This window comes from Seriola dumerili, unplaced genomic scaffold (genome assembly GCF_002260705.1).
Source record: "Seriola dumerili isolate Sdu_G_001 unplaced genomic scaffold, Sdu_1.0 BDQW01000409.1, whole genome shotgun sequence".
NCBI lineage: Eukaryota > Metazoa > Chordata > Actinopteri > Carangiformes > Carangidae > Seriola > Seriola dumerili.
Window position 1 is genome coordinate 1,582,177 of NW_019174664.1, and position 19,545 is coordinate 1,601,721.

The window sequence follows — 19,545 nt, forward strand, 5'->3', positions numbered from 1 at the left end:
CATTATTATTATTAATAATTAATTATTAATTACTCATTTACTTTCATAGATCACTGATACTATGATGGGGTCTTGTCAGACTAACAACAAAAACCCTTTGTCTCTATTCATTTGACATTTGTGCATCTTTTTCTGTAATCACGGCAAATGATAAAATGCACTTCATTGGTTTTTCAAGTGTTTTAGCATTTCAGTGCGTAGTTTTTGTTTGAGACCTGTTCATTATGTTTTTATTGGCTGCGCTGTGACATAACATGTTTGACAGGGATGATTTGTCCAGTGTACAGCTTCAAATATGACAGTTAAGAGCCTGCTTCACAAAACCCACAGGCAGATCAGGAGAGGTCACACACGCCACAATCAATCATATAAAAGTGTGAAAACTTTGACAACCTGTCATTTTGTCACTGGCTTTAGCTTCACATTTATGTTACAGACATGAGAGAGGAATATAAATTCTCTTCTAACTCTCAGCAAGAAAGTGAGCTAAGTAACCATATTTCCCAAAATGTCTAATTGTTCCTTTAACCATCATTCATCTTTGAGGTATGGTTTAATCATAGTTAGCAACAGCACAGTATCTTTTGATTTCACTAAAACCTATAAAATAATGGAGTTATAAGACCATCGTGTATTTTCAAATGTAAACATGCTGTTTATCTAAAGTGTGAGATAAAAGCCATAGTCACACAGTGTGGTAGCAATTAACACGTGACACAGTGCAGAAGCCTGGATAAACCCAGGGAACTGAAACTAATAACAAAGTTTATCAGTTTTAAAATCATCTACTTTATATACTAATCTCTGAGACCATAAAGTTATTGCATACACATCTTTGGCCTTTGAGTGTCACAGTATAAGCACTGTCTTAAAAAACAGTGATTCATTTCTAGGACAGTAGTTTATTATTATTTTAAAGGAAGAATGAGACAAAAATAATAAGGCAATCAAGCCCTTATAAGAACAGAGGTTAAGGGTCTCTCATTCAGTCACTAAAATCTGTGTCTATTTTTATCCTACTAGGAATAAAGCTGCTCATTTCTGATTTTTCCACAAAAGCTGTATGACAGTGTTATTGAAATCATGTTTTATCTTGCTGTACAGGAGCAGCATTGATCCAATGATGTTCACCAAAGGTATTAAAAGTGAGGGCTCTGCATATTATATCAAGTTTAGACACAACTTTACAGTTGTAAGTTTGATTTCTCTATCACAAATAAAGTGTGAATTTATCATATGCAATGGTATTTCACACACGATACAACTTCCGATATCTGACACATTATAGAAACTGAAATGTGTAATTTAATATATATATCTTAGTGAGTGAAGGAATTAAGTTTGGTGTTGAACTCGAAACGTTTCTTCTAGACTGGTAAGTAAACAGCTGTTAATGCTAATGTTAGCTATGTAGCTAAATTGCTTCTTTTTCCTATATATTTAATATAAGAGGCTAATATGCTAATGTTTATAGCTTGTTTTGCTGGCCCCAGATGGCCAAAAAATTCATTAACACAGGTTTCAAGAATATGGATCATTTTATACTGAGAAGGTCACAGGTTCATGTTGAGCTAAAGGCATAAAGAGAACTTGATGCGTCTGTAGTGAAAAACATTGCTTGCTGACCCACTTGAGTCGGTGGTGACGGGGGTCAGATAAATACTCAAACATATTCTATTCACACTCAGGCTGATGATTTACCTCCCTCCAGCCTATAATGCTTGTCATTAGTCTTACCTGTCTGAGTACCTGCCCTTTCCCATGACTCAGAGACTGTTTTTCACTTCTCGACTAAACAGAGAACCATTTGGCCAAACAGTAAATTTCGACAAGAAATTGACTTGAAAAGAAACTTGAAATCAGTACATCAGTTGAAGTATGTAAAGTCAATAGGCTTTCATTTTTTTTAATCATCATACATAAGCAGTTTGGGTGAACAGGGGTTACTGAGAGCAGTGAAATGTCAGACTGAACCAAATGACACCGTCTGTCACCTTTAGCCGAACATTTCCTCACATCACATCACATTAGAGCATGAAAATTCTGTGTTTTGAATATTTCAACAAATTTAAATTATTAGCATGCATCACCTCATACAATTTTTTTTTTCTCTGCTGTGTGTCACACTGTACAGCCCACACATTTCTGCCAAACAGCCTCCCTGTCTGAAATGAAGTTTAATGATTAACAACGCAGTCTCAGGCTCATATACAATTCACACCTATCTGCATGGACTGAATGATGCAGACAGTGTGAGAAATGATGACTAATATGGGTTTTAAGCAATAACTGACATGATTTCAGATGTTCATTATTATTCATCAATACATTATCTATAACCACTTATCCTGTGCAGGGTCAGTGGGGGCAGGAGCCTATCCTATCATACATGTGGGTGAGACAGACAGACAACCATTCACACGCCCATTCACACACCCAACATGCATGTCATTGAACTGTGGGCAGAAACCAGAGCTTCCAGAGTAAACACACATAGGCAGGCTTAAATTAAACCACTAGACCCCAGGCAAAAAGAAAATGAGCTGTGAGTCCCTGTTAACCCCACTCTCCCACTTTCAGACCGCTAGTATAATGGTTAGCTTCATTAGCACTAGCCCCAGTTCTGACCCTGTGCCCCACACATTACAGCTCCACCACACAGACTTCTCAGCACAAACCAGAGGGAACCATAGGGGGGAATACAAACGTTATTTTTCATCCTTTTATTTAGGAGTGTATTTATTTAGGACCATCAAAGCTGCCTTCATGGTCAGTGTTTTCTGTTTGTCCTCGATGGAAACACGAAACCAACGTTCAAATCCAGTATTTCCACAGACTGATCATCGATAGATCGACAAACATGGCTCCTCAGTTCTCTTTTTCGGTGTGTGGATTTAAACATTGTTTTCACTCCACGCAAAGATGTTCTCATCCCGGGCAACCCGGGGAAACTGTTAAAATAACACCATCCTAATGATAATCTGCCAAGACCACCTCAGAAACTTCAGACATTGCTAATGAAATAATAGGTACAGACTGTTAGATTTTACTGTTTCAGTTGCAATTTTTATCTGTTGTATGACGACAACAGTGTTGAGATCCACTGTGCACCCTGTGCCTGTTAGGTAGACACATCCGTCATGCTCGGCGTAAAGAATTGTGTTTAATGTGCTCATTAAAAACCTCACAGATGTGTCACTGGATTGCCACACCCTTGCACTGTGGTTGCATGCTTTGTGCCATTCACAAGCGAAATCAATTGATTTTCTCGCAGCCTCTGGCTGTCCTTGAAAGATGCAGCGATTAGATAGTTGTACCATTACTGGAAGGTCACAGGTTTGATTCCTGCAGCTGCTGATGTGTCTGTCTGTGCTGAAGTGCTGTCAACCTTGTCACCAAACCGCTGTCTACCAAAAGGACAACTCTTTAGCTTTGAGGGAAATGCTACTAGAGATATTCATGTTGTTTCCAATCCTCTTTATTCAATGCTCATCTGCTTACCAAAAGCTTTTACAACTGTTGTTCTACACACACACAGTGTCTAGTCGGCCTGAAAGCCTTTTAGGAAGTATACACATATTTTACATTTGTTACAAACAATTAATTCAGGCCTGGCCGGACTCAAGGGCTTAATAAAAAAACTGAATTTCATTTTTTATGCAGTAGAAGCAGAAAACAGAGTCTTGCAGCAGTAAATAGCATCTGATTATTCCACACCACAAGCTAATGAGAACACTGCAGGCATCCCACATAGGACAGAATAATATTTGCATATAAATGTAATGCTTTTTGTTAGCTGTGTTTGGTGCAAATGGGTGTGTTTGTGTTCATAAGACAATAAGAAAGTTAAAGATATGACAGGGAAATATTTGAAATTAAATTTAATACGGTAACTTTATTTATCTTTTTTTTCTCTGTAATAAACAATATGTTGTACAATGTTGTGAATCCCAAACAAAACAATATACTTATCAGCCCATGTATAAAATCAACATATGACTTCTACTAAATATGGTTTGATTCAGGTCATATTTCAACATATGAAACAATCATTTGCATAGGTGTGAGTAACAGGACTTTCTAACAATGAGCTGGTGTGGCTTCAGTGTCATCAATGGTGCCATGGTAACTCTTTAACTCACCAGAGGTGGGGTCGATTCTGCAAAACAGAGCAGACAAGTGAGGCATGGATCCATAAAAATAATCTGACAGGTGATGAGGTCAAAGTAGAATTTATGAATTCCCCTTTACAACGCTGTAAAACTCATCGTCACTCATTAACCCGTGAGAAAAGCGCCTCTGGTCACATGACTGCTGTTTAAACTGTTTAAAAGAAGGCTTGTGGACCGAGGGAAAAGCAGACACTGAGCTGAGCCACTGCTGAGCACATCCACAGCAAAAGACAAAGACAAAGCTTCAAGGCAAAAAACCGCTGTCAACTGTCACCATGAAGGCTACACTCGCCACCATCACTCTCCTGGTCCTGGCTCTCGGCTGGACGTCTGAGGCCGTGCAAGTCGAAGTAAGTGCATCACTTAGCATTGCTGTTGACTGATGTCTTCACGATGAGACTGACTGGACTGGACAATGAGCTTTTCTACTCATTCTGAACTCTGAAAAATTATCAACCATGGTAAAAATTTGCAAACCTGGGCCACATACTTTTGTATTGTTTCATTATTTGAACTAAAGGTACATTAGCAAACTGGACCTTTAGTTGGGTTTCACTTCTTCAATACAAACATCTGCCTCTCCTTCCAGGAAAATGGATTGTCTTTCTCACTGGAGGCCGTCAAGAGGCTCCAGGAGCTGACAGACAGCAGGTTTGCAACAGGACAACAAAACCCACGATTCAGGACGAGCACCATGTCCCTCTGTGCCGACCCCATGCTCCCCCAGGAGTTTCTGCTGCTCTGCAGGCAGAGAGGCGCATCCGCATCTCTCACCAGACTAGGTGAGACCATTATAAATTGAACAGCCTTTCTTTGTGATTGAATTTCAAGTAAACAATTCATGAATATTAAAGTACAGGTGATGCAACAGTGTCTAATGTCAGTTGCTCAGTGGCAGTGGTTAATTCTTTGTCTTTTTCAGCTGCGGTTCCCCTTGACGTCTGTGAGATCTGCGCCTTTGCTGCCTGCACTGGCTGCTAAACAAACCCAGCAAACCAGAAACATCGTGCCGAGCTTAAGACTTGTGATTTTTTTTCCTCTCCTTCAAAACGTTTTCAGGGAATTTCTTAAAATTTTACCTGCAATGATGAGACGATGACTTTATGTTCCCTGAATACCGAGGTTCTGACTATGGTGCACTGGGCATAAATATATATTGCAAACTGTTACTTTGTAGCATATTTACTAGAGAAGTTTTTTCTCATACATTTTATTTTTGGAATGACATTGTTTGTTACAATTCTATCTTACCAAGCTTTGTATTGTATTTAAAGGAGTGGTTTCTTTTTGCATTTTTCTCTTTTTTTGAACATTGTTTTGAATAAAAAGCCTTTACTGATAGATCAACTTTGTCTCTCTGTGGTTTGGTGCTGGTCAAGTAGCATATAGGGGGTTTATCAGAGCTTCTTTGACAGAAATGGCTGCCTGAGGGGTTGACAAAAGAGGTAAATATAGATACAGTAAATGTGTATACACAGATCTAAAACAGCGAGCTAAAAGTGGATGAGAAGCTCCATAGAGCTCCATTGCTAATACCACAGTGTCTTTTATGATACTATCACTGTGGGGTAATTAGGTCTGAAATTTTCAAATTCTACACAAAGTGGCTTTAAACAGTGCAAAGAAACCACACCTCGAAATACCCAATTACAGGCGTGTCAACTCCTACTTGCACTCTGTGTAAATGTGCTGCGTTATTCTTATCACTGATTAGTCCACTTATCTTTACCCTTAACTCACCCAGGGAAGGTTTGTGGACCTTATATGCACTTGTATTTCCACACCTATGGCACAGTCTGGTGAACACTGGCTGTATCTGCAGGAGTGCCCGGAGGTCCAGCACCCCAATGTCTAGTAATTAATGCAAATATGAGTGTGTGAGTCTGATATGAATGTATACAGTACAAGCTGTACAGTATTTCCTATATGTGCAGTAATGCTGATAAGGCAGTTTTTGTTCCTATTTATTTATTTTTCTTGCTTCATAGGGAAAAAACATCACAGCAGTTTCTTTCCCCCTTTCTGTTAGGGAAGCAGCTGCATTCTTCATTAACACACAAGCCTGATTCTGGCTGATTTTTAGACTGAGCAAATTAGAAATAAGTTTAAATGTGACAAGTTTCAGGGATGAAAAAAAAAAAAAACTAAAATTGAAATTTAATCAAGAGATTTAGTATCTGTCCACCAGATTTATATCCTGGCAATGTGGAGAAGGAAACTAATTAGACTGATTAAAATGTAGGAATTATTTATTCATTTATTTATTTATTTCTGTATTTGAGGAAAAGCCAGAAAATATAGCCATGTTTTAGTGATGGCTTGTACTAAGGGTCTTTGAAAGGTTGTATAATGGAAGTAGCTGTAGAAAGAGGAGATGGGGATGTAATTTCCTGATATGCTGCTGCCTCCGTTCTGATGCTCCTGTATATGGGCTCCATTTGCCACTCTGCTCTCAGTGTTCATTACAGGTGATAATCACAAAAATCACCACACACCATTTTATATGATGCAGTCCGTTGGGCACAGTACAGCTGATCATTGTTGTTCATGGGGTCGGCATGTTTAGCCAACTTACACTGTAAAAAATAAAGGTTAAAAAAATGAATCAATTTAAATGAAATTGAATTCAACACATACCAATCAAGAGACAACGTATGGGACCATTACCTTACAAGCCATGACTTGAGGTTCATGTTTTGATAAATGTTTTCTTCAGAGTAAGTCTGACCTAATCTTTACACTTATCTTGTCTCGTCATTGTTCAAATTTCTTCCACAACTTGAGAACTATTCTAAATGACTGCAACAACTCGCATTGATAACATTTTAAAATATTTTCTGATTTAGATGTTTGTCTTCAGATTTATTACATTATGGGGTTTACTCGGGGTATTGGCTGCCCATTGTCAACCCTTCACCCTTATCTCCAAGCATCAATGAGGTTCAAGCTGAACTATCCTGTATGGCTTCCCTTTGCTCTAAAACAGCCATATCTCTTCATGTCATGAATTCCACAAAATGTTGAAAACGTTTTCATTTTCTAGTCTATGTTGATACGACTGCATCACATCTTTTCTCCAGATTTCATGTACATTCATGCTGCCAATCTCCTGTTCTACCACATCAAGGTGTTCTACTGGATGCAGATGTGGTGACGAGGGAGGGCACAGAAGTCCACTGAAGTCACTGTCATGTTCACGAAACCAGTTTGACACCACTTTTGCTTTGTGACATGGTGCATTATCCTGCTGTAAGTAGCCATTAAAAGATGAGTAAATTGTGGCCATAAAAGGATACACAAGGTCTGCAATCCTCAGATAGGCTGTGGCAGTGAAATGATGATTGATTAGGATTAAGGGGCTCAAAGTGTGCCAAGAAAACATTTCCCACACCATTAAACCACCACCACCAGCCTGGGCTGTTGACACAGGGCAGTTTGGTTTCATGGATTCATGCTGTTGACGTCAGATTCTGACCCTACCATCTGCATGTATCAGAAATCTAGATTCATCAGCCCAGGCTAAGTTTAAAAAACAATCTCCGTCCAAATGAGTGCTTTAGCTCCGTATCAGAAATAACTGTATCTAACCGTATATAATCTGTCCATGCTAACACACTGGAAAACACCAAATGACATTCATTCATGAACCCTGGGCATGCGTATGCAGGTCTACAAGGAGACTGTCTACTCTGCATTTGGTTAGTTGCAGAGAATACAAGGAACAGCAAAGGCAGTTGTATTATCAAATGTAGAATTGAACTGCACAGCAGGTTGTAATTCATTATCCACGTGGTAGTTGTGACTGATCAATAACAATAAATAAATAAATAACAATCAAGAGGTGAGCGTGGGTGTCTACGTGTCTATATATCTACGTTACGTTACAAATGTCTTCATGTTTGCCCATTCAGAGTTCTCAAAATTAAACCAGGGTCAGTAGCATTACTGTTTTAGGGGCTCAAAAAAACTCAAAAAATGTTTTGCCTTCTTGATGCATTTGAGACCATCAGTTGTGCTGTGCCAAGATGGTATTGGTATACAGCAAATAGCTATTCGGCTACTGTAGTAATCCGTATCATTGCAAGAATGACTCAAACAAGTCCATCATCACTTTAAAATATGAAGGTCAGTCAATCTGGAAAATTTCAAGAGCTTTGAAAGTTTCTTCAAGTGCAGTTGCAAAAACCATCAAACACTTTGATGTAATTACACCATTACTGAGAGAGACCAATAAAAGCAGGAGAATTGCTTGGGCCAAGAAACACAACGAATGGACAGACCAACGGAAATCTGTACTTTGGTCTGATGAGTCCAAATTTGAGATTTCTGGTTCCAGCTGCTGTGTGTTTGTGAAGTGCAGAGAAGGTGGACGGCTGGTATCTACATTTATGGTTCCGACAGTGAAGCATGGAGGAGGAGGTCGGGTGGAGTGATGGTGTGTGGGTGTTTTGCTGGTGACATTGTTGATATTTTATCTAGAACTCAAGGCGTACTTGACCAATGTAGTTTTCACAATACACCATCCCATCTGGTTTTAAAAAAAATAACAGGGAGCATACCACACAGATGGTATTTTATGGATAGGAATGATTTCCCTGGGAATTTCTACATGAACTCCAAGCTTTGCTGTGATTATGTCCACCAGGACCTACATGCTGAGTTATGTAATACATACTCAGTGAAAATCAATGAAAATCTTCCTCACTATTCATTGATTTTCCGAACAATACTTGTCTAGTTACTTTATAGTTTTTCATTAACAGCTATTTTATGTGTGTGACTACAAATGTGTGTGTGAATCACTTTAAAAATCAAAGATTCGCCAATGCTTTCCTGCGGACACAGGGCAGGACGTCTCCAACATTTGCTTGGGTTTTTCCTCTGATAACTGATCCAGACATCCGAAGACTAAAATCCTTCATGTGGTTAAGATATATAGTTGAAAACGACTAAGACGTAAAAAGTGAATGTGGCTTACATCTATAAAAGTCAATTTTGAGCTTCTGTCAGGCAACCACAACACCGACCCATGCGCATAGGGGATATGATGTCATTGACAGGCGACTAAATGACACGTACTGTTACCATGATTAAAATCACGTCTTTCTCTAGAGGTTTGAGAATTGCTGGAAACATTTAGGATCGTCACACAGTCCCTTTCTCGCTCCTGTCTCTTGACACTTTGGCGCGATATACAAACAATGTCTGTGTCAAAGTTATAAGTAAGAGATCAACAAGAAAGTGGAAGCTTCTGTTTCATCTTTCTAACTCAGCTGGAGGAAAACCTGGTAAAACAGGTCGATGTTGTAACGGATGTGAGTCATGAAACAAAGTCTCTGAGTTCACACAGTCAGACCACAATTCATTCTTGATGGAGGAGCTGCAGATTGTGGCTCGTAATGACATCACAGATTTGACCCTTATCTATTGTTAAACATTGGGAAAGACCTGCCCCTTCAGACCAAAGTCAAGCTTTGAGTCTAACTTGTTACTTTTCTAATATTCAGTTGTATATTTTGGAATAAAGGACTTTAGAATCATTTGAACTGAAGTGATAACCTAACTGTTTACAGCATTTTAAGCTCATTGGAGCTTCTGTTTTAAGGTGCATTTCTTTGGCTGTGTAAGCAAACAAAAAAAGTTTCCTTTTGTATCTGGAAAACGTCATCATTTGCAAATATCACAACTATTCAAACAAGTGAACCATATGTAGGCATACAGCCTCCACCTTATCAGACAGTTATGTGACGAATATCGGTGGGAGAAAGACAAGGGATGAGATTTATAAGGTGGCACTGATGGGTGGGGTGTGTTAGTATGAAATCCAAAGTCAACAATGAAATACAGTGCTGACGGAGGCAACAACAGAGATAGAGGTTATAAACAAATTTAGAGGATAGTGGTTATAAACTAAAAAAGAGGATCCAAAGCACTCTCAGTGCAGCAGCCTTTGTTTATCTTTGACCACTCGGTGTCCCCCCTACCTTTACTCTCCTCAACCTGCCAGTTGCCCTTGTTAATAAATCACTCACTAATCTGTCCAGACACCTTATAAGAGGCAGCACAGACATACAGCGACCACAGAAGGAACACTCTTCTAAGCTGAGAGACATCTTGCTTCAACTGAAAATGAGATCACTCAATGTTGTCGTTGTTTTGGTGCTGTGTGTGTGCAGTGGAGCTCTGGGTGTGCAGGTTAAGGTGAGTATACTCTGTTATTGGAAAGACTGTTGACTTTGTTTTTATCTTATCAAGCTGTGTGTTTGGTTTCTCCCTGTCTCTCTGGTTGTCTTTGCTCTGTTATTTATTGTCTAAAGACAACTTAGAAATTGTAGTTGACACCAAAGGTTCTTTTTTTGGGGGGAAAATCCAAATGTTATGTGCCTGATTGTGAAGGATGTTTCACCTCCTATAAAATTAAAAATGCATTTCAACACCAATCATTCAGTCTAGTCATGTTCTGTCTTTCCTGCAAAGCCACAACTAAAGTAGCCATCCAGTCCTCTTTTCAAATTCAAGTTTGAGTATTCATTCAGTTAATTTCAGCCTTTTGAACGTCTTATCATTCCCATTACTAGACACATACAGCACACTCTCGTCCTCAAATTAAAGCACCTGCACTTGAAAAATTTCGAATTCTGCTGTAGATTATCCTCATGCTTCAAAATTTCCTCTTGTTTCCTCCCTTCCAGGTCGGAGACAGGAGCTTCCCGTTGGAGGCAGTGAAGCAGCTGAAGGAGCTGATGGATGTAGATGACAACGTTAGCCCTCACCTCGCCGATACCAGTGTGGTAGCTGTTTGCGGCAACCCTCTCCTGCCGCAGGTCTTTCGGCCAGTTTGCCAAGGGAGGGGAACAGGCCTTGTTTTCTCCACACTAGGTAAGACTGGGCCAAGGATAAGTAAAGAAATAACAACAGTTTTAACAGATTATGTAGGTATAAACCCACTATGGTGTTTTACTATTACAGTATGTTCCTGTCAAGTTGCCTTCTAATGTGTTTTCTGATATGCATATAAATGTGCAAACACTATTCAAGTCAACAACACGTGTTAGTCCATCTTTCAGTACTTTCCTACAGTATCCTATCCATGGCTCTCAGCCATAAGCCCATTCATTCCCAGTGTGTAAATGTAACAGCTGGGCTCTGTAGTTATTTGGCAAACATTGGTCAAACAGTTTGTTGGGTCCTTCTTTCTGTCACAGATTAATTGTTCACCAAGACAATGTATGTGTGATTAATTTAAAGTAATAATGGCCACTTCTTTATAATGAAGGTATATGTTGTTTTTAATAGCTTTAGGATTACGATGGAGCAGCACAGAAAAGCATAAGTTGTATCAGGTTTTGGCTACACCAACAATACTCAGGTCGGTTAATTGTTGGCATCTGGTGACAATAATAAGATAAAGAAATATCACCAAAAATGTCCTTTAACTAAGAGGCTGACGAGCATCAAGTGCAGCAGCTGGTAAGCCTGGCTCTGTGCAAAGGTGATAAAATCTGCCTACCACCACTAAATTTTGCCAGTCAATGAATCATATCTCATTTGTTTATTCTGCGCTACAGTCCCTACAGACAAGAGAGTCAGCTAATTCCTGCCATCTTAGTCTCTTTTTAGAGACACCGTTTAATCTACAGTTTTATTGCTCAGGCACGCGCTCTCTCTCAGACTTGAGAATAAAGATACTGACAACAGGCTTCAGTTAGTTCACTCTAATGGATTCCTAGAGATCTCTGTTTACACATTGTATTATGCACATCCTGCAACGGCTGCCCCATAAATTGGGTCTGGAATGATAATGCCAGACAAGAAGCCTATGAAACGCTGTGCAAATAGTCTTTCAGGACCATTAAAGCTCATTAAACACAGATGGCACCCTTGTTGATCCCATTATCAATAAGAGGAGTATTTCATAAAACTGGAACACTGGCTCTTGAGTGGCACAAAAACATATTTTGGGTCACATGAATATTAAGTTTAATTTTTTTCTTTCCAGTGTACATCATCTCGTCTTCGGATCCCTGTGAAATATGTGCCAACCCCTCCTGCTATGGGTGTCTGAACTGATGCTGCCATCTGCTAGACACACAAACATATCGACTGAAAGCCTCTGGGGCCTTCATCCCCCATAGTTCTTCTACATTTTCTGTCTTTAAGACATCCACAGACATGGGCAAAACATGTCCTGTCACCCAGCAACCAAGCCGAACGGGCCTCGAGGCTCAGTGGTCAACATACTGGATTTTAAAAGTAATATAGAAACCCTTGAGTTATTCGTCATTTTTATATGTTTTTGGTTGATGCTGTTCACAGATCCTTAGCCCCTTGCCAGTAAAGTGTCAAAACAGCTGCTCTGCAGTGTTTGAATATTTACTTTAATGTCTTAAACCCGCTTTCATATTGATCTTTTAATTTATTGACTCTGATGCAGCCTGTTGACAATAAAAAATATGTATTCTTTGCATCACTGAAAACAGTTTTTTTGTCTCTTCAAAAATACAGTAATGCTGACACACACACACACACACACATGCGTGCACACACACAAAGGGAGTGTGCTGTTTTAAAGCTACTGAATGGGCAAAAAATTAAAGGGCACTATGTTAAGTCTAATGACAGCAAATGACAACAATGGAAACTGTCACTAGTTCCACGTTTGGGAGATGACTCAGACTTCAAAACTAAAAATCCATCTGTGTACATTCTTCTACCGTAGTTTCAGAGATCTATCTTTTTAATCCACTACAATTACAAAGTTAAAATGAATTAATCTAGTTGTTAACAGTAGGCATACTTTTAGTCTGTTGTTTTTTGTGTTGCTAGTGACAATCGATTTTTATTAATGTCAATAATCATTTGGCAGGATAGCCAACTAGAGCAGCTTATTTATGTAAGAGAATAGATACACATTACTGACATCACGCATCAATATACATGACATCAGTGATCTGCTTCTCCTACCACTGCGCTTCACAGTGATCAGGTGTCACACATGGTCAGCAGTCATTACGGGAACCTGGCCTACTATAGTGTTTAATTTGTATCCACTGATCTATAAACCCTACATTAATGTGAGTTTAATAGATCAGATAATGGACTGATCATGAAGGATAATGGCCTCAACAATCACTGTGTTTAATCCTTAATGGATGATGTGTGTTTCCCTCCATAGTGTGCATTTAATTTATTAGAAACAAAGCCAACACTGGTATTTTCTGGCGTTTTGACTCATATATCCACTGCCTGCTTTGTCATGTATATCCTGTTTTGGGTGTTATCCTGTTTCAGTCATATTTTGGATATGGCATAAGTCTACATGGAACATGAAGCCTACTTATTCAGCTTTAGGGTTGTAGACTGTTGGATAAAACACACAATTTAAAAACTTCGACATGTGATGAGCATTTTTACCTTTTTTCTTTTCATACACTGATTAATAAAAAATACTTAACCAATTAATGGTAGAAACTATTAAGGTACATTAACACAATAGGGTATGTAAGTACAGTTTTTTGCTTTGTGTTTTCATAATGCTGCTTTATTAGATTTAAGAAATGAAAATTTTCACAATTACATAACCTACACTTGTATTAGGTGATACACACATTATGCTTCCTCTCTACTGCATTTTAGCAGGAAATAGCCAATTGTACTATTCAGATTAAGAATTTTACAAAACTTGAATATATGATGCATTATTGTAAATTGTAATGACAGTAATCTATATACAGCTATCTATATAAAGCTACAGCTTTAAGTGATTATTCGATCTACAACAAATCAATCCAATTACACAAAAAAGACAAACTTCTTGTAAAAAAAGTAAAAATTCTCTAAACAGAAACAAAATCAAAAAGACCCCTGACTCAGATAGTCTCGTTTTCCCAACAGGATTTAAACGAAAACGGAAGACGTGGCAAGGGAGATCTCTTGTCATGTTTGGATCCTCTGCTTCCCTTCCAAATTCTTCTTGCTAACATATGTCGACCCCTGGTGGTTATTCAATGACGTAACAACAATATGTCAACGCCCCAATAATACTCCAAGTAATACATTTTTCGACACGCATAATTAATATGTATCCAACCCTGCAACGTCCGTTTCTGTTGTTCCGTATGCATCTTGATGTCTCTCTCTTTGTGATACCTTCCAATGGAGCACGTGGCTCGTTGGTCTAGGGGTATGATTCTCGCTTAGGGTGCGAGAGGTCCCGGGTTCAAATCCCGGACGAGCCCTCCCCCTTTTAAGGTTTTTCAGAAGAAAGTCTCTTTTCAAATGTCATTTCACACACAAAGGATTTCTTCTCAAACCGAGCGAAAAATCATCAAACTCAAACAGCCGTGATCAAAATGAAGGTGTAGTTTCATGTTTGACCACAGGGTGACAGCATTTCCTCTGAAAATGAGTTTACATTGAACTGTTGGCTGTGTTGTAATAACGGTACAGCTACTTCTACTACTGCTGTAACTGCAGCTGCCAGTACAATCACTACATGACACCAGTGTAAACTATAAGAACAACATCAGATCAAAGGTCTGTAGTGTAACAGTTTTATTCCTTTGTCATTTATGAAATTCAAATCTGCATCAGGAATAAATATGCCAATATGCCAACCACTAATTCAACACTCATTCAACAGGGATTGCTTTGTTTTGTATTTTTGTTATCTCGCCATTCCATAGACTTGGCAAAGGAAATATCAGTGACATAATTGTATAAAATCTGGGGAGTTTTAAACATTGAAGACCAATGTGAAGCTCTATGTTGTTTCTGAAACTAGTTTTAAATAATCCTGTGTATTGGTTACACTGTGAATGCAGCATCACTGAATGGGAGTACTTACTGCGCATGTACATGATGACTCATTCGGGTGAAAGATGTTTCATGTATAATGTCAGTATGTTGAAGTAAAAAAAATAAATACAAGCAATCCTCTCCTGATTCTTCAAGATCAATCGCAGTGAGGTCCTGAAAGAAGCTGAGTTTGGCAATATTTAGTTCACTGTTAGATAAATAAGGCAGAATAGCTCTCATGTAGACCAGCTGACCCTCAGCTGGATTTTATCAGACCCACGTTTACTTTGCAGAGAATCCTGGTAGGTTCAGTATCTTCCTAATGGAACTTGATTTACATTTTAGAGAGTAACTCTAACATGCAGATCTAATTTTAATACGGTCATAGAACACCCTCATGAGAAATGTGAAATGAAGATGCAAACACAAATGGGTTTACTGCATTTTTTTTTTTTTTTTTTTCTTAAATAATACTGCATACTGTTGGAAGCAGGGTCACATGACTGCTGGGCCAGAAAACAGCAGCAGAACAGGTGTGCTAACCAGGCAGCTCACACAGGTGCCTTGATAGTTCTTTGTTCTGTGTCCTGAGCTCATTCTCTGTTTGCCCTTCAGCTGAGCTGGTTCCCTCTGTCCTTACACCTTTGTTCCTGAGTGTGTTAAGTGAGTTTATTTCATTTTATTTCCTCAAGTCATGTTTATTTTGTTGTTAAGTAGGACATGTAATCTCCTTGGTTTGTTCTCGCATGATATTTAAAGTGAGAATGTATTGATGTACTGATTTTTGAATTAGAATTGTTCATTGTTGTTGTTTATTCAAGATAATATGATAAAAATCTGCCCTGTAACTACTCACACCTGAATGACTATAAGTAAAAGATTAAATACTTTCAAATGGAACCTGCTGACTGCTTCTCCTGCTTTGCTCATATTTATAAAGTCAAGTCCAGTGTAATCCTAGAACACATACATGTGGAAAATTACATTTTTATTTTTAAGTTTACAGGGTCATTTGACTAAGTTCCCCAATAAGCTTCTATAATGACTTTAAAATTTAAAATTTTAGCCTGTTTCTGCACCAGACACTTTGAGGATGGAACACTATATCATAATCATGGATTGTGTATTTAAAGGAAAAGCCAACCCTTTTTAAGAATTCACATTTCTTATTCCTGTGCCCCAGAACAGACTGGTGAATATTTGTGAACATGCAGCACTCTCTTCTAAAGTTAGAAACCAAAGGGAGAATCTTAAAATGTTTAATGTCATCCCAGTTTGCTCTGATGCTGTGAGGCTATAAAATGTTTGTAATTTCTTACACCAAAATGAGTTTCTTATATCTTAAACTTTATGTCCAATTTAAAATCTGGATGAGACCTGTTAGGAAGTACACTACACAGCTACTTTAGATTAGGGGGTTAGGGAGGAAACCCATTTCTCCCAGTGGCTCAAAGTAAATTCACCCTTTGGATTTTTTTAGAATATGACATTTGCATGTATTGATTGGGCAGTAGGGACGACAAAGAACATAATGGTGTCAGTGACCAAGCCCTGGCTCATATTTGATTGGGAAGATGGCTCACTTGTATGGTTAAAGCAATAAGGTAAAAATAATGAATTGGGAAGAGCGTTTCTTAGCACAAATTTGTGATGTTGAATAAATTCAGCTTAATTTTTGTTGTTGCTGAATCACTGAAGTGATATTTTTGTTGAATATCAGTGGTGAGGTAAAGCATAGACTGTGAAATAAGTGCTTAATTGTCAACATCTGTGTACAGATATAGAGCAGAAAACCCAGTGTGTCACTGAAGTTACAAGTGGAATCTTGACCTTTTTTTAAAAACCTGAATCTGATTGGACAGTGACAATCCAATCAACAAGCAAAGTAGCAGAGGGCAGGTGCTCCTGATGCCTTTATCGGCAGATCCTAAAAGGCAAAGTACATTTTAAACCCTGAGCCGTCATCCATCTTGAAAATCAACACCGATGAAGGCAACAGAACCACCTGCCCGCTGATTGGACTCGCCTTTGTGATTGGACTGGATACTTGTACTAAATTAACTATTTTAATGAGGTCGTATTTGCCACTAAACAGCTAGAACGGGGCATGGTGTGAAATAGGCTCTCATTTTCACTGGCACCAGTAAATACCACTTAAACCACAACTATTTCAGTGTAACAGACTCTGCTGTGTTTGCTATGTGTTATGCTTTTTGAGGTGTGTCCCCTGAGAATTACTGTAGGGCGAGGAGGTGGTTTTTCCTAGTTCCTGTGGTCAGTACTCGCACTGCAGCATTTTCACTGAGTTATTGGGACATCCTGATAGAGAATAAGAATGAATAGTAACCTGCACACAGCAAGTGTTTGTGTGTGTATATACATGTATACATAGCCTTTAATGTTCCCCCAAAGTTAAAATTTAATAAGTTGATGAATAGCTAGACACATGAACTGTAAGACTCTATAATAATTCCAGTGCTCAGTGGAAATGTATTCCTGATCAGTTGTAGGTTTGCGGAAAAAACCTCGAACAGTTGTGAATTATGTTCATTATTTAGACAGTTTGCTTATTTATTTAGCTTAGCTTTCCTTAAATTGAACACTACAGCCAGCACGTTTGTTCAAAACACACAAGCTTTACTTTGAAGACTAGCTGTCTCTGTTTCCAGCTCTTGTCTTCCTTGTTCAATTTTAGTAGTCTTAATAGTCTTGGAGGGAATTGTACAAATAGTGAAAGAATTAACTTTTTTTATGCTGAAAACACATGCTATGAGGTTTAATGTATTTAGTTATGCCAGTTTAATCTGTGTAAAAGATATCCTTTGTCAGTTAATGTACTCTCTTTTTACCATTATCAGTGTCCAATGTGCTCATTCCTCTTAATACCCATCAGAGGGCACAATTCTCCAAATTATTTTTACTACATACTGCAGACTTCATAGCATGTTGGTGGCATATGGATATACCCTCTATATAATCTATAATTTTCATTCAGTGTTGCTAAGATTTCAGTAATGTATTCACTTTTTTGCCAATTTCTTTTCATGTTAACTCAAAAAGGGAAGCAACTTTTGAGTTGCATGCTGCCGTGAGAATAAAAAAAAGAGTATAAAAAGCATGTTTGCTGACTGGCACAGAGGCAACTCAACAAGAGCGCACTATAAGGCATCGTACTCTTCACCATATACAATAGAAAGTAAATGGTTTAGTCAGTTTATAAATGCATATTTCTGTGTCCAGGCCACATTTTGTTCTTTGTTGTACCTATGCTATGTCCTAACCATGCATGTCCTGGCTCCTTTTTGTTGAAAAACATTCTTTTAAACTTAAAATACAACTTCACATGGATATGTGCACAAGAGTACAGCTTGACACTACATTCTTGCAAAGTTCAGAATTGCCCCTGTTCTATTCCCTATCTCGGTGAACCCTGAGAAAAAGCAAGATTCACTGGCACTCATATCTAAAGTTACTTAACTGTTCTCAGGAAGTGGAGGGTTTCATGTTCATAGCTTGTTTTATATGGATAAAGGGAACTGTGTATTCATCCTTACTTCAGCTCTACTTCTTATTCTGTTCAGGGTTGAGATGCTGGAGCCTAAAGTGGTGTACACTTAAAGATAGACAGATAAACGACAGACAGTCACATTCTCACATAAGATTTAGAATTCCATTTCATCTAATGTGCATTGTGACATCAAAGTGTTTTGTGTTTAGACAGCCCTGAAATTCAACCACCAACCCCATTATTGCTTTTCAAAGACTTATAGCCATTGAAAGAGTTAGGAATTATGTTTTTCTGTATGTGTAATCCATTTGCACTAAGCCTAGCATTACAAACTTGAAAGTCAATCTTGATTTTGACATGTTCCTGTTGCCGTCACATTAAATGAGTCAACCACTTGCACTTCCCCAATTATGCTACTGGAAACCAATCCTCACAAATTTCAGCAGGTTAGTGCGTGGAGGAGTACGTGTGTCAATTGACCTTTTGCTAAACCCTGCCTCCTTTAGTCAGTGTACATCTTTTGAGCAAACTTCCAATTATTGCATTGTGGTTTACAATGATCATGCAAGAAGATCTACCACTCACAATTCTTATGTATTTTTGAATTGTTCATTTCAGACATAGACTTTAAATAAAGATGGACATGGACTCTGTGACGTCACCCATAGGTTCAGAGCGAGCTGCTCCGCCACCGCCACCGCCATCTTGCCAGTATCGGATTCCACCAAACTCCCTGCTAATCCAAAAATGGGCAAAGAGGAGGGGTGCATGTGGACCCGAGACTTCAGTGCATGCCGGTTAGTGGGAAGCATATGCTAACCTACCTGTCACTCAAAGTAGCACACCCTCAATTTTGCAGAACAACAGTACAGTTGTCATGGAAGGGGACATTAGCTATAGAGACCCAAACCATTCTTTGCACCAGGCTGTAAACATGTTTATTTCTGCTGTGAAGTTGGGCATTTTTAACATGGGAGTCAACGGGGATTGACTCGCTTTTGGAGCCAAAAATCTCTCTTGATGGCGACATGCCTGATGCTACATCATGCTAAAAGACTGACACTGAAG

General features: G+C 38.6%; 2 protein-coding genes and 1 non-coding gene across 3 annotated transcripts; all 3 read left to right on the top strand.

Moving 5' to 3' along the window:
• Positions 1–4,377: 4,377 nt before the first annotated feature.
• On the top strand, positions 4,378–5,492 carry LOC111233605 (guanylin-like). The gene is made up of 3 exons (XM_022761461.1): positions 4,378–4,522; positions 4,762–4,954; positions 5,095–5,492. Exons 1-3 carry the CDS (start codon positions 4,448–4,450, stop codon positions 5,151–5,153), a joined length of 327 nt encoding a protein of 108 aa, XP_022617182.1. The 5' UTR covers positions 4,378–4,447; the 3' UTR covers positions 5,154–5,492.
• A 4,778-nt stretch (positions 5,493–10,270) lies between these two features.
• On the top strand, positions 10,271–12,637 carry LOC111233606 (guanylin-like). The gene is made up of 3 exons (XM_022761462.1): positions 10,271–10,373; positions 10,865–11,051; positions 12,172–12,637. The coding sequence occupies exons 1-3, from the start codon at positions 10,302–10,304 to the stop codon at positions 12,240–12,242; spliced, it is 330 nt and encodes a 109-aa protein (XP_022617183.1). The 5' UTR covers positions 10,271–10,301; the 3' UTR covers positions 12,243–12,637.
• Positions 12,638–14,338: 1,701 nt separating this feature from the next.
• Positions 14,339–14,410, top strand: trnap-agg. Its single transcript has one exon. It is a non-coding gene; the product is annotated as a tRNA-Pro (tRNA).
• The last annotated feature ends 5,135 nt before the right edge of the window (positions 14,411–19,545 follow it).